Source organism: Monodelphis domestica, chromosome 6 (assembly GCF_027887165.1).
Source record: "Monodelphis domestica isolate mMonDom1 chromosome 6, mMonDom1.pri, whole genome shotgun sequence".
NCBI classification, from domain to species: Eukaryota; Metazoa; Chordata; class Mammalia; order Didelphimorphia; family Didelphidae; genus Monodelphis; species Monodelphis domestica.
Genome location: NC_077232.1, coordinates 2,812,584 through 2,828,335, shown reverse-complemented (window position 1 = coordinate 2,828,335; position 15,752 = coordinate 2,812,584). Strand labels below are relative to the sequence as shown.

At 50.9% G+C, this 15,752-nt stretch overlaps 1 protein-coding gene across 10 annotated transcripts in view; it reads right to left on the bottom strand.

Annotated features, from left to right (window-relative positions):
• SHANK2 (SH3 and multiple ankyrin repeat domains 2) overlaps nt 1-15,752 on the bottom strand; it is a 433,543-nt gene that overhangs the window by 325,738 nt on the left and 92,053 nt on the right. For all 10 annotated transcript variants that reach the window (XM_056801156.1, XM_056801157.1, XM_056801152.1 and 7 more), the window contains exon 3: nt 10,429-10,601. In XM_056801156.1, coding sequence (XP_056657134.1) covers nt 10,429-10,601 — 173 coding nt within the window. The remainder of the gene's footprint in view (nt 1-10,428; nt 10,602-15,752) is intronic.

Genomic DNA, 15,752 nt, shown 5'->3' with positions numbered 1-15,752 from the left:
AAAATCTATGAAAACGGCATCATAGAGACTCATCTCGCATCAGAAAGGACTTGAGGTCCTTCATCTGACCCTGAGTTTTACACACTGACTCAAGGAAGAAAAGCCTGCTGGGTAATGGCAGGGGTCAAGGGAAAGCAGGATAGAGAAGAATCTGCTGAGTATATTTTTCAGTATGGGGAATGCACCAGTCGTGCTTTTTCAGCTTGTGATAGGAAAATGTTTGCCTTCTCTTGATGGGGCCCAAGTCTCTTCCCAGTGGTTTCCATACCTGTAGTGAGCCCCCACCCCCATCTTCTAGCACCTCTTATGGTTTGTCTTCTCCAATCAGAATATAAGGTCCTGGACTGGAGGGTAGAGGCCATGTAGCTTGTTTGTATTTGGATCTCAAGGGCTCCACACAATGTCCCACACAACAGTAATCATGTGATCTCCTCTCTCTCTCTTCAGCCCCTCTGCCCCCTCACCAGCAGGGGAAGAATCACTTTGGCAGCTGAGGGGAGAGACTTGACTCAGAGAGATCAATCTAAGGACTACTGGCAAAGGTCTGGGTGAAAAGTGATGAGAGGCTGCAGCGGGGTGCCAGCAGCAGTGTGGGTATATGGAGAGGAGGCATTTGGAAGGAGGAAATGGCCAGATTTGGCTGGACTGGATATGTGAAGAGTGTGGGAGGAAGCAGAGATGACACTTCCAAGTGGTGAGAATGAGTAACTGGGAGGACAGTGAGGTCCTCCACGGAAATGGGGAAGTTCGGAAGAGGGTAGGGTGGGGGAACAGAGAAAGGGTTCTGCTCTAGATGAGCGGAGTTTGAGATGCCACAAAGAAAGGTAGACAAAGGAGTGGCCAGACAGGCAAGAGAAGGAGAGAGAGAATGTCCATGTTGCTAAAGAGAAGAGAGCCACCAAGAGAAGATGCTCGGCATTGTCCAAAGCTGCGGAGAGCTCCAGAAGGAGGACTGTGAAGAGGCCATTAGATTTGGCAACTGAGACTTTGCTAGCAACTATGCCCAAAGGGCGCTAAAAGACTGTCTGCCCTTAGATCCAACCATATCACTGCTGAGTTTGTACCCTAAAGAGATAATAAGGAAAAAGACTTGTACAAGAATATTCATAGCTGCACTCTTTGTGGTGGCCAAAAATTGGAAAATGAAGGAATGTCCTTCAGTTGGGAAATGGCTGAACAAATTGTGGTATATGTTGGGGATGGAATACTATTGTGCTCAAAGGAATAATAAAGTGGAGGAGTTCCATGGGGACTCGAACAACCTCCAGGAAGTGATGCAGAGTGAGAGGAGCAGAACCAGGAGAACATTGTACACAGAGACAGATACACTGTGGCACAATCAAATGTAACAGACTTCTCTACCAGCAGCAACGCAATGATCCAGAACTTATGAGGATGAATGCTCTCCACATCCAGAGGAAGAATGGTGGGAAAAGAAACACAGAAGAAAAACAACTGCTTGATCACATGGGTCAATGGGGATATGACTGGGGAAGTAAACTCTAAATGATCACGCTAGTGCAAATATTAATAATATGGAAATAAATCTTGATCAATGACACATGTTAAACCCAGTGGCATTGCACATCATATATAGGAGGTGGGTGGGGAAAGGGGAGGGAAAGAACATGAGTCTTGTAACTATGGAATAATATTCTAGACCATCTAATTAAATAACATTTAAAAAAAAGAATAACTAAATCTAAATCTCTCTAGATAAGAAATGCAAATTAAAACAACCCTGAGGCATTGCCTCACACCTTGCAGATTGGCCAATATGAAAGAAGTGGGTAACGAATCAGAATCAACTGCCTTCTGGGCAATCCTAGAGCAGAGTGTCAGCTGTAAATGGTAGATGTAGCATTAGGGGAAGGCACAGGAAGTGACACAAGAGAAATGTCTTTAAAAGGAGCTACTACTTCCTGTGAGAATTAAAATTCTTCATGCTTTTGAGTTGAGGCTGCTGGACTGACACATGGTGAGTGAAAAAGCTGCCTCTTAACTGCTGGATTTTCTCTGAAGAGACTGGCCTCAGGAAAGACCCATCCTCTTGAGAAACTGCCCAGTTCCTCGGATTTGCTGAGGCCAACTGAAACTAATTCTCCCTGCTTAGAGGGGCCAGGAGTAAATTACTTAGTGCTCAGGTTGGATATCTTACCTTATCCTCTCTCTGCTTTCTTGCTTCACTCTTTCTACAGTTATCCTTCTTAAAATATGGCACCCAGGGATGAACACTGCTCACAGTTACCACCAACGTGGTACGAAGAGGGCAACGTATAATGGAATTATCATTACTTCATGCTAAATTCTCTTTTTTTCTTAATGCAGCTGAAGATTTTTGTCTCCTACCTCATGATGCTCAAATCCTCAGTACTGGGCCTCGAACTTAGGTCCTCAATAGGAGTTAACATCTATATCTCCCTACTCTGCCCTCAGTAATTTTCCCAGCTTATGGAAATACTCATGGCCTGATGATCAAGGGCCAAATCAGCTAAGGTGAGAGTGATGTGACTTTGCTTAAATTCCTTTGTCCTTTGGAAGGGCCTAATTTTCCTCCTGTCTTCACTTGGTTTCACCATCTCTACAACCTCCATGACTTGAGCACCCCTCAATTCCCACATATTTAGTGAACACAGATGACGACCGACACCACACTGAGAGTTATGGGTGACAAGCACAGGCTTCAATTGTCCCAACCCTGATCGATGAACAGCCCCACAGATGGGCACACAGCACCTGGAACAGTCAGAGAGGGCTACTGGCTCCTGTGGATGCCATGAGAATGACTCATTCACTCACAAAAAGGGATGAGATGGAACTCCAGGTGAGATCAGAAATCAGCTTGGGGAGCAAAGTGTCCTGCAGAATTGCCTGTAAGGTGACAATTTCCCTTTCCTGTGTGTCCTGTTCCTCGGTGACTCGGAGTGCTGAGAAGTGTCACCTTTGCTTTTTCAGGCAGCTGATCACCTGCTGCTGTGTCAGCAAGGACAGACAGACTCAGGAATTGCCCAAGGGGTTTCTGGCCAGACTCTGAAGCACCACGTTCCTGGCTGCAAATCTAATAGGGCTCCTCAATTCACCAGTGCTTGTCAGTGTACCTTGATGGGTTTCTAGGCCAATAAAGTATTTTGATGCCTTTCTTCCTTCTTTTCTTTTTTTTAAACCATTACTGTCTGTCTTAGCCATAATACTAAGTATTCATTCCAAGGCAGAAGAGTGGTAAGGGCTTGGCAATGGGGGGTTAAGGGACTTGCCCAGGGTCACACAGCTAGAAAGTATCTGAAGACAGGTTTTGAACCCAGGATCTCCTGTCTCCAGGACTGGTTCTTTATCCACTGAACCACCCAGCTGCCCTTATGAAGTGTTCCAAAAGATTGTGTGTGATTATTTCTAATTTATGCTAGTTATTTATTTTGTTTCTATGTAGTCATTTGCAGAACATGCCCCTCCCTCATTAGATGAGAAGCTCCTTGAAAGCAAAGGTTCAGTATTGCCTTTCTTTAAGTTTCCAGCATCTAGCATAGAAGCTGGCACATAAGAGGTGCTTCAGAAACATCTGCTGAACTGACTTGAATGAAAAGTTAAAAAAAAAACTTTTGTTAAGTATTTATGTTATGCCAGACCCAAAGTCTAAGCCCTGGGAGCACAGATATGGAGGGAGACTGTTCCTGTCCATATGGAGCTTACATTCAAACCTAACAAGGCAGAGTCTAGTTCTAGAACAGTGATGGTGAACCTATGGCCTGGGTGCCAAAGAGGGCACACACATTGTTCTCCGCTAGAGTTTGGCACTAGAAAGGCAGAGGGATTTGGAGTTGCTCCCTTCTCTCTCTCCACCATATATGATGATATTTTTTCACATTACCTGCCAATCTACCCAGGAGTGCTTTCTCCCTCCTCTGTGGAGGGGTTCATGTGACACTTGGTCTGGGGGGCAAATATGGGGCAAGGTACATGGTCTATAAAAGGTTCACCATCACTGTCCTAGAACCTCAGATTTGAAAGGGGTCTCAAGTCCAGGGGGCAGGTAGGTGGCTTAATAGATTGAAAATTAGATCTGGAGACAGGAGGTCCTGGGTTCAAATTTAGATTCAGACACTTCCTAAGTGTGTGACCCTGGGCAAGTCATTTAATCCTCATTGCCTTGACCTTGCCACTCTTCTGCCTTGGAACTAACACACAGTGCTGATTCAAAGTTGGAAGGTCAGGGGTTTGATGGCTTCCAGTTGGGGTCACTCCCTCCCACAGCCTCAGAGCATCGCGTATTTTGAGCTGGAAGGGACCCTGCACTCAATCTAGCCCAGCCACTACTTGGAGTTCCAGGAGGTCACACAGGTAGTAAATGGCAGAGGAAAGCTTTGAAGCCGGGTCCTCTGAAAACAAATGCGGTACCCTCATTCCACAGTACCACCTTCCTGCTGGGTCAATCTGAACCCCTTGGAGGCAGCTCCAATGGGATGCGAGCCTTCCTTATAGACATCGCACCAGAATTAGGGAACCAAACTTGGTCACCCGCCCCAGCCCGGCAGTCTTTCCTTCCACGGGATGTGTCCTCTTCTCCCTGCTCCTACTCAGCCCCTCTGGATGCTCCAATAGCCCCAGGAGCTGGTCCTTCAGTAGAAGCTAGCGAGGGCTTCCTGAATGCCCACCGATGGGTGAATTGATGGACCACGTCTTCCCCTGATGTTTGGATATGGCGGTTTATATCATCATGGTTTAGCATCAGATCCTCCTTTACTTCTGCCTCCAAGACCCCTTTCTCTTTGGCTTTAATCTCCAATTTATGCAGCTTTCCTAGTCTCCTCTGAGCTGCCTGCTGCCTCTTAATCCCCCTCCTAAAGCTGCTTAATCTGTGTTTACCAATTTAAAACTAACCCTAGCACTGCTGGGCGGCTGAAAAGGCAGGAACAACTACAGGAGGGAGCAGGAAACAGAGGCAGAAAGGCAGGCTGGGGATCTCCAGGGAGAGCGAAAGGAAGGAGCACAGAACACCTTTGGATTGTACGCAGGCATCCAAGCCATGCCCACTCCGGAACTGCAGAGGGAATCAGGATTCCCTGCTCTCACAGCGTCTAGAGGGGCAGGATGGCCACTACACTCTCAAAGACGGTCATTCTAACCTGCTTTCTGTATTCCAAAGAAGCAGATGACTGGCAGCCTGGTGGGTGAGAGCCACATAGGCCCAGAAATGACCAGGAGGCACCAATAAAAGGCATCCACAAACCTTTTCTTTTTCTTGGTTCAAAAACCCTCCCCTTCTGCCTTCGCTGCAGTACCGAGTCTCAGGTCCAAGGCAGAGGCAATGGGTGTGAGTGACTATTCATCTAGGAAGTGTCTGAGGCCAGATCTGAACCCAGGACCCACCCTCTCTAGGCCTGGCACTCTACCCACCAGGCTTCCCAGCTCCCCTGAATTATTTCCTGAGAAGCTGATACATGGTTCAATACAGTCCTCCTCTCTCTCCTCTCAGAAAGCAATCTTTTAGGACTCGCCGAGGCCCCCTAAGCCATCCAAGTGCCTCCTCCGGTTCTGTCAGGAACGAGCCTAATGGTTCCTCTTCTGGGAGGAGCCCTCTGAGGAAGCCGCCCCATTCCCGGTACCCCACCTTGGCCCCGGCCACCGAACGCAGCCCTGTCGCCCCCGCCTTCGCACCAGCTGCTCTTAGCCAGCTGTCAGGGCCTACCCTTTGGGGCCAAAAGGCTCACCTTTCTCTGGGAGGACCCGAGCTGGGAAGCTGCCAACGTGTCTCTGGCTCCTCCCGGTCTAACGAGGAACCTGGGCCAGGCAGGGAGGGAGGGACGGGGCAAGGCCATTAATGAGATGAGTGACAGTGTGGCTGCAGGGGGAGCACGAAGGCGGGCTCCCAGGAGGCGTCCCTCCTTTGCGGAAGCCCTCTTTCCCAGCTGATCCTTTGAAGGGGTTTCGAAGCGTCCCTCTTGGCTGCCTCTCCTGCTTAGAGCGCTGGCCGTGCTGGCCCTCCTGGCTTCCCGCTGACCCCTGGAGCCTCTGAAGGTGGACTCGGCATTCAGCCCCCGCCAGCCAGCTTTGTCAGCCCAACGGCCAAGTCCAGGCAGGGGCCGGAGAAACATCCGTTCCGGACACGGTCGGCCCATCGGCGATCTGCCTCTGCGCTCGTCTGCAGGTCGTTTGGGACTTTGCCACGACTTCCCTGAGCGTGAGCTGGAGGCCGTGGGACGGAGCATTTCCCTTCTCCCGTCTGGGGAATCCCCTGGCATCCCAGACTACGAGCGGGCGGGGACTTCCTTTGGCAGGTGGGGAAACTGAGGCTCAGGAAGGAGCAATGGTTTGCTCTAGGTCTCAGCGGCAGAGTCCAGGCCTCCAGCGCAGGCTATCTGAGCAAGGCTGGCATTCCCGCTTCGCTTTGGTCTCTTCCTCACAGGCAATTCCAGGCTCCGGGCAAGTGCCCTTGGCTGGGACGCTTCTTTTCTGGGGCCACGCTCGGCCGCTACCCTTTGGCTGTGTTCGGTCTCCTTCCTAGCTCAGTAGCCGAAATCAGCTTTATGTGGTTCTGTTTCCTCCATTTTGGATCAGTTCACGGAAGTCTTCCCGTGCGGAGGATGAGCCTCCGCTGGGCTCTGCTTGGTTCTCTCCCTAATGAGGTGACCCAATTCGTCCCTGACCCAATTATAATTTTCTCTCTAATTCTGACCAAATTAGTCTCCCACGAGGGGCTGCTCAGAACCCATCAGTGCTGGGGTGCAGGCAAGAAGACCCGAGTTCAAATGGAGCCTCTGAGACTTCCTAGCTGGGGGACCCTCAGCAAAAACATAACCTCTGTCTGGCTGATGTTGCAAAAGGGGGACACGGACAGCCCTTTGCTGAGTTGTCGCGGCGCTCTTTGTCAAGCGAGCGCACACGAGTTTGCTAGTCCTTCAGTAGTCACTCTGGCCGATGTTGTCCTCCTGGGGAGAGCCCACTCATCCGGTGCTGTAAAGGGGGCGAAGCCCCTGACTAGCAGCACCTCCTGGGATCCTCATGACAAGCCCGCCATGTTGGGGTCATGGGCTGGGATGCTTCTTACCTACTTCATCATCACAGTCAATGGACATAGACAAGTGTGAGGCTACTTTGCTAGACTGTAAGATCCTAGAGGGCAGAGACCCACGGGGGGACTTCCTCGAACTCATTTCCCACCCCCAATCCAAGACTGGGAAGGGAGGGGTGAGTCAGTGGGTGACTGAGGAGCTGTCCGGTCGCCAGGAATGTTGGGGAGATCTCACACCGTCCCTGGCACTTGAGACAACGACATCTGGGCTAGGTAGGCAGAGGCTTCATGCCCCTCGGGCTTAGGGTCTCTACTCCCCACGGTCCCCTTCATAAAAGATGGTGGGCTAGTTTGCCGGCAGGGCGAGTTCATACATTGCTTCTCCACAAATTTACAGTCACTTCATGAACCAGAGGGTACAAATGCCATTTGACAGAGGAGGACACTGAGACACGGAGTGGTTTGCTCATGGTCATGCCAATAGTAAGGAGCAGAGCTAGCCTGGAGCACAGCAAGTTTAAGGATCATTTCTCTAGTCAAGAGACTGCAGGAGGAGAATGGCTGGGGACTCCAGTCGTCCAGTATGATAGACTTGTCAAATGCCAAGTGAAGAAAGTAGGAAAGGGAAGGTGGGCCAGAGTGCGGAAGGCTTTCATATCTGGTCTAGGTAGCTTATATTTATCTTAGAGGAAACAGGGAGGCAGTGACAGTTCCCAAGTGTGGGTGGGAGAAATGATATGGTCATTTTTCTATATAAGCTAACTTTGGTAACTGTGAAAGAGGAAGGGGAAAGAGAAGAGACTGGAGGTAGACAGAACACATAAGGGGCAACTGTTTTGGACTAGGCAACAAGTCATGAGAGGGAGTCCCATGAGCGGAGAGAAGGGAACCCCTGTGAGCAGCATCACAGAGGCAGAATCAGCCTGGCTCGCCAATAAAGCAGAGGTAAGGTGGAAGGACTTTTCAAGAGTCCAAGGGGAGTCAGGGCTGTGGATGGGATGGATCACATGACTTGGAGTCAGAAAGAGCTGAATGCGAATCTTTGTTCCAAGCACTTTACTAGTTATGTGACAAAGCAAGTCACAACCTTTCTGGATTAGGATAGATTCTTTCTGGCGCACATATTGTCTGTGTCTGTGTGTCTGTGAGTCTGTCTCTCTCCTGGAAGAAGGATGGTCATCCCTTCCAAAGAAATGAGGAGTTTATGAAGAAGACCAGGTTGGTGGGGTAAGAGAGGTTTAATTCGGGATCTGTGGAGGGTGAGATGCTGGAGGGCTACCCAGGTGAGATCCAGGAAGTATTGGGATGTGGAGAGTCAAGAGAGTCATATTGGTGTCATCTCTACAGAGGCGATCCAAGAAGCCACGGCGCGGATGAGATGAGAGAAAGGGGAGGGGATGGGGAGACGGAGGCCAAGCTCTGCTGACATTAACGGGAAGGAGGAAGAGAACCTGCCCCATGACTTCTCTAGGCCATTCACTGGCAGTCAGCCATCAGCCCCCAGGCTTGTGCGCAGGCGCAGGGTTTAGAGGGAAGATTCCACGCACGCGAGGCCTTTCCTGGTATTAGGAGTCATGAAAAGGACACGGAAGAACGTCCGGCATGCCGTGGGCAGCCCAGAGCAAGTGCGGCCTTGTTTCTGCTCAGTGAACGGGCGCCGGCCTGTGCGTGTATGTGCGGACATACAGGGCCTCTGACTTCCCAGCAATCTGTGCACCATTCAAGGCTCCAGAGCCTAGGCCCGGGGCTCCGTTCATTGAGACTGCCGTTCCCAGCCCTGCTGACAAAGATTGCAGGTCTGTCCAGAAACAAAGATCAGGTGCTCCCAGACCCAGGTTAGGCTGGGCTGAAGGACAGATGCTGGCTGATGGGGGCACATCAGGGGACCCAGCGCAGAGGAGGTGGAAGGGACAGGGAGGGGCCGGGATGCTCTCTAAGGGGGGAACTGGAAAGGCGGGGCTGGCAGCGGCACCTTCCTGTCATGGACCCCCTCCTTCCGGGCTCGGACACTGGCAGGAGGGACCATCTCCCAGCAGGGGAAGCGGCTGCTTCTGAACGAGAAAAGCACTGCTCGCACCCGAGCCCTGGGGAGAGGAGGAGGGGATGCCCTGACAGCTGTGCCTCCCTTTATCTGTGGAGATAATGGAGAACAGAAATAGAAAGCGCAGAGTGTGCTGAGCGCTGCGGCGGTGCTGCTAGGGAGGGGAATGGCTGTGGGGGGCCACGAAGGGCAAGCCAGGATGAGGGCAGTGTAGACACGGCCTGCGCCTCTCCAGGAGGACTGACTGGTGACCCCCGCGGGGGGAGGGGGAGGGCGATTCTGTGCCTCAAAGTGATCTGGCCCCATAGCTGGCTCCCAGCAGCAGATGCGAAGCCCACCGGGGCAGACTCAGGAGGCATTTTGGGGAGGCGCTGCTGCCCCCACCCCATGCACCCCTCTCCTCGGGGCCCTCCAGGCCGGTCCCTTCTTGCAGAGCCTCATCGGGGCACAGCCGGCACGAGCATCCGCCTCAAGAAGCAGAGCGAGGCGGCAGGGGCCAGGCCGGGCCCTCTATGGCTCTGTCCTGGGGCCCCCACAGAAGGGCACAGACGGACAGATCAGCCTCTGCCCGACACCCTGGGCAGCCTCTGGAGGCCGTCCATGCCTGGGAAGCAGCGCCAAGAAGGGTAGCTTCGGCACCGTGACGGGGACAGGTGGCAAGAGCTGGAGACTGGAAGACCCAAGTTCAAATCCTGCCCCTCACCCACTAGAGCTTTGTGGCTCTGAGCAATCTCACGGACCTCACTGTGCCTAAGGCCAGAGTCATAGCACAGGGAAACGGAGAGAAGCGATGGCCTTGAAATTGGAAGATCTGGGTTCAAATCCTACCTCACATGCCTCTTCCTTACCACGGGGGTCACGGTGACCTTGGCATCTCCCTCCCATTGACCTCTGACCTGCTAACTCACAAATGGGGGGGGGGAGGGGGGACCCTGCACAGAAGAAATCCCCCAGTCCAACCGCTCCCACTGGGGCTCGGGCACACAGTGCAGGTTCTGCGGAGGCCCTTCCCGCAGAAGCGGAGGACAAAAGGGGGATCGGTTTGGAGCCCCCTGAAGCTGCACTCCTCATTCCTGGCCAGGAGGCGGCTCTGATTCTCTGCATTATTGGCTGAATGGACTCTGGCACTGCCTCGAGGCTGGAGGCCAGAGAGGCCCCTCCATGCCTGCCTGTCCCCCAGGAACAAAATAAACCTGAGGTCTGTCCTCGCAGGCGTTCCTGGGTGCAGGGCGCCCACTAGAGGCTGCACAACAGAGCCTTCCATCTGGAGGCCGAGGACAGACCTGGGTTCAAAACCTCCTTCCCAGCTGTGCAGCCCCCACGGCCGCTGGAGCTCTCCCTGGGGAGCCCACCCATGAGAGCATGAGAAGGGGACGCTGACCTTTGACCCTGTCGCCCCGGTGAAGGTGGATCTCTCCGTCCACTTGAGGTTGATATGGCTTCACGACCACAAACAGTCTCCCGGGCACCGCGCTGTACAGCTTGCGCTTGGGGCCCGGATAGTCGAAGGCGGAGATGGCATCCTTGCTGGCACCAGGAGCAAAGCCACCGGAGCTGTGGAAGAGAAGAAGAAACGGGGGGTCACAATGGACCGCAAGCTCCCCCGGGTGGGGCTCTCTGCAGCGGGCTCATCCCTAAGGGCCGAGCCTCCCTGTCTGAAGAGTTTTAATTCTACGGAAGGAAATATGTCGTGCCCAATTGCACACGTGACCTACAGCGAACTGCTATCCTTCTCAAGGATGGGGAGAGGAGGGAGGGGAGGGAGAGACACAGAGACAGAGAGGGAGAGAGAGAGAGAGAGGACAGAGAGAGAGAGACAGAGAGAGAGAGAGAGAGAGAGAGAGGAGAGAGAGAGAGAGAGAGAGAGAGAGAGACAGAGAGAGAGAGAGAGAGAGAGAGAGAGAAAGGGAGGGGGGGAGACAGAGACAGAGACAGAGATAGAGAGACAGAGAGACAGACAGACAGATAGAGAGAGAGAGAGACAGAGAGAGAGAGAGAGAGAGAGAGAGAGAGAGAGAGAGAGGGAGACAGAGACAGACAGAGAGAGGGAGAGAGAGAGACAAAGAGAGAGACAGAGAGATAGAGAGACAGAGAGAGAAAGAGAGAGACACAGAGAGGGAGAAACAGAGAAAGAGACACAGAGAGAGACAAAGAGAGAGGGAGGGAGGGGGGAGAGGGAGGGAGGGGGAGAGAGAGAGACAGAGAGAAAGGGAAGAAGGGAGGGAGGGAAAGAGGATGTGGAACTCCAAATTAAAAAAAAATAAATGTTAAGAGGCACCTGGGTAGATCAGTGGGTAGAGATTCAGACCTGAAATTGAGACATCCTGAGCTCAAATCTGACCTCTGATACTTCCTTGCTGTGTGCACCTGACCAAGTCACTTAACCCCAATTGCCCAGTCCTTACTACTCTTCTGCCTTGGAACCAGTTCCTCATATTGATTCTAAGCCAGAAAGTCAGAGTTAAAAAGATGGTAAAACAATGACACATGTAAAACCCAGAGGAATTGTGTGGCTATGGGAGGGGGTGGGGGGAGGGCAGGGAATGAACAGGAAGCTTGTAACCATGGAAAAATATTCTAAATTAATTAATTAAATAAAAATGTCCCAAAAAGACGGTAAAATCGTTTTCCTGTCTTTGAAAAGAAAGTGACAAAGAATGAAGATTTTTAAATAAAGGAAATGTGACACTGAATGCAACAGTCATTGATGAAGCCGGCGCTCTTCGCAGGGCCTTGTGCTAGGTACTGGGGATACACTGCAGCCCACGAGAAGCCACACAGCCCACCCTCAAGGAGTACGTCCAGAAGGCTCTTTCTCCCTCTCCTTTTAAATCCCCCCTTTTCTTGCTGGCGAGAAGTGACGAGCTCGAGCCCCAGGAGCCAGGCACACTCCGGATCCTCCCTCTGGGCTCCCCAAAGAGGGCCGTCTTTTCATTGGGACTTAAGTCAGTGACAACGAGATTTCCATAGTGTTAAATTCTGACAAATGAGAAAAAGTGAGTTTCCCAGGAAAGTGCTTTTTGCAACGTCTCCTTTCCGTAGCCACCCTGTAATTTTCTCATCTCTGTTGGTGAAAAGGGCCCAATACTCCAGTTGGAAGAAGGAAAAATTGGCTGCGTCCAGCTATTTTCTCCTCAGAGATAATCAGCAGCTGTCACCACTGATCAATTCCCCACTGGATTGAGATGGCAAATATACTACTGGCTGGTAGATCCAATAAAGAATTTCTGGGTTAGTCAGAAAACAACTGATAGACCCAGCCAGCCAATCAACTAGCATTAAGCTCCTACTATGTGCCAGGCACTGTGTTAGTTCCTGCTCTCAAGGAGCTCACAATCAGAGAGGCAGAATGAAGCAACAAGCTATAATCCAGAAGGAAGAGACAAGTAATGGGCCGGAGCCAAGAGGAAAAAGAAACCAGTGACATGAGGGACACAATGGGCACAGAAGTGAAAGCCGTGTCCTGGGTCCAGGATACTACCTGGCTTCTGCTCGTAGCTCTACAACTAAAAAGTCAATTCAGATTATTCAATGCAAGGTCAAATATTGAAGCTGAAACTTAAGTATTTTAGCCACATAATGAGAAGACAAGACTCACTGGAAAAGACCACGATGCTGGGGAAAAACTGTATGCAGAGGACACGTGCAGAGACTGTAAATGTGTTAAGGGAAAAAACCAATTCTTTTTTGTCTTTATATAGGCAGCATTCAGGGCCTCTGCACACAGTAGGTGCTTAAGAATTGCTTGCTGGTTGTTAAAATCATTAACTGCTCTAGGTATCTGTTTCTTCATCTGTTAAAGGAGAGTATTTAATTAAATCTCTAAGTCTCCTTCCAACTCCAATCTTCCATGAATCACAGGCTCACAGACAGAGAGCTAAGAGGGACTCTGGAATTTCTCTAGCCTGAGCCTCCCCATTTGCCAGATGATGAAAATAAGGTGTAGAGAGTTTCAGTGACTTGGCCAAAGTCCTACAGGTACTACGCGGCAGAATCATCTCTGATTCCAAATTGGACACCTTTTCCAGAAGGAAATGTATTGTGGGTTTGGGTCCACACCAGAAGCTACTGTTTCTCAGCATCATTATTAGGAAGAGGTTCGTTTCCCACAACCTGACCAAATTCTACCCCTTCTCCAAAGAGAGTCAGTGCATACTTGTCATGACTTAAGAGTGACTTGGTGAATAAAGTGAACCTCTGCTTGGTGAAAAAACTGGACTCATGAGACGCAGAGCCATCACAAGTGCAGGGTGGCTGGGGAAAGGGGGGAAGCTTCTTCAGGGTAAGTCTTCCATACAGAGGAGTTCATTAAGCAGAAAGGAAAGAGCTTATCAGCTGTCAAAGGGAACCACAGGGAGAAGGACCAGCTAACCATGACAGCAGGAGGACAGGAGAGTAGCTAGGAAACAGCAGCACCTCTTAGTCCCTGGAAACAAAGAGAGAAAGAAGAAACCAGAATGCTAATGGGTATAACCACAGAAACACTAATGACAGCAGAGAGGCCACATTGCGCATTCACAAGCCACGGTGACCTCAGGATAAATGACAAGAAGACCAGGGAGGGGAGAGGCAGAACGCAGCTGGAGAAATGGGTTCTCTTCTCTCTTGTTCTCACATCTGAGGAACGGTGGCGATGATAAACGTGGGAGGAGGAGAAGTAGGATGGGGAGAAGAAAACAGTGTGAAGGACAGCTTGGGACTGGACGCAGTGTTGGACTTGGACCCTGGAAGGCGCTCATTCAGACTTGGCTTCTGCAGCTCACTGATAATCCTCGGGCCATCACCTAACTTCTCTGAGACTCTGTTTCTTCCTCTGTAAAATGAGGATGACAACCCATACAGTAAAACCTTCTCCCAGGCTGCTGGGGAATGGAATGAGATGAGGCATGTGTTGAGGAGGGGGAGGCTGGGAGCTAGCCTCTGATTGATTCCCCTCCTCCTTTCCCACTAAAAGAGGTAGTCAGAGAAAGCCAGGAACAGATAATGAGGTGCTAAATGAACTTGACAGATGCCCCGCTATCTTTTTACCAAGTGTGAACCAGATTCTCCAATCAATGGGAAGGGGCAAAGTCCATTGTTTAGAGCTCTTTGGGCTCATTAGGCTGAGGTCCCAGTTCTGGCCAGGAAGAGTTTGGTGGCTTGTGGTCCTGCCCCCAACCAGAGGGCGGGGGGGGGGGGGAAGGGCCATGAAGCCCAGCAGCAGGCCTCTCACCCAGGAGGAAGCCCCTTCCCCAGCAAGCCAGAAGGGAGGCCCTTTGAGTTTGCCCGCCAGGAGGAAAGAGATGGGGAGTGAGCATCTGGGATGAGGCAGGCGCTGTCCTCGGTGCTGAAGCGATGCAGCCCAAGATGAAAGTCTCCACCCACCACAGGCTCACATGCTAATAAAAGGTAAACACAGATGCCAAAGCCAAGCCTGGAAAGGGTCCGGGCAGCACAATCATCAGTCTTCCTAAAGCAGGCATCATTTGGTGCAGGAAGACTGAACCAGGACTTGCCTTAAACAAACGGGCCGCTCGGATAGAGGAGAATTAGGGGCCGAGCTAGCACTGGAAAGCCATTCTTTGGGAAAGGGATCACACTTGCTCTGCTTGAGGCCAGAGGCCCCAACTACATGCATTAACTGTGGGAGCAACTTTATGGGTCATCTAGTGAGCCTCATTTACCCAGAAAGAACCTGAGGCTTAGACTTGGACCCAACAAGATATGTCCAAAAGGGATTGTTGTCACCTTAAGAGGGGATTAGTTCTTCACAGGAAGTCTGGAAGGAACGATAGGAAAAGCACTTCTCAAAGGGCAAAAGAGAATTTTGGGCACAAAACAAGGCACTCAAAACTTAAAGGGGAAAAGCCCCTTACCTTCCATCTTGGAATCAGTACTGAGTATTGGTTCCAAGGCAGAAGAGTGGCAAATGCTAGGCAATGGGGGCTTAAGTGACTTGCCTAGGGTCACACAGCTGGAAGTGTCTGAGGCCAAATTTGAACCCAGGACCTCCCATCTCTAGACCTGGTTCTCAATCCACTGAGCCACCTAAACTGTCCCCAGCTAAATACTTATTGATTATTCAAGAACTGAATTCCATGTTGCCTAAGGTCCTCCCTCCTTCTAGTCTAGCTTCATATTCTCAAATCTTCCATATTTTACTTTTGAAGGATCAAGACCTGGCCTGTGTATTTAGATAACAGCAACTGCCAGCCATTACTTACTCATCCAGGCTGCCTTCCTTCAGTAGAGAGGGCTGCCTCAGTATGCCCCAACTCAGCTTCAAGACTCATGGGAAAGCACTTGCTTTGATTCTCCCCAATCCTTCCCGTCATGGGGCAGGTAGAACCAGCTTTACAATGGAGAAACCCTCTTGGCCCTAAAGCTACCTGACTTTCTCACAGCTTTGAAACGAATGGAAAAGTCTACAAGGAAAACAAATCCCAGCCTATAAGATGTCAACAGCTGAGATAGTCAAGCAAGTGGTCATTTCAGGAAGGGGGAAAGAGGCAACTTTCTTCTTCAGTGGAGATGACCAGTTGTTTCCCCTGGTTTACAGATTAATTGAATCAAATGGGTAGATCCCTCACCCCCACCTATCCTCAGTTAACAAATACTGATTGATCAACCGTGATGGCCTAACATAGTGCCTGGGAGAAACACTGACCTCCTCATGAAAGGTGTCCATCGACCTATTTGATGCATACAAGAAATGCAGTTCAAGTA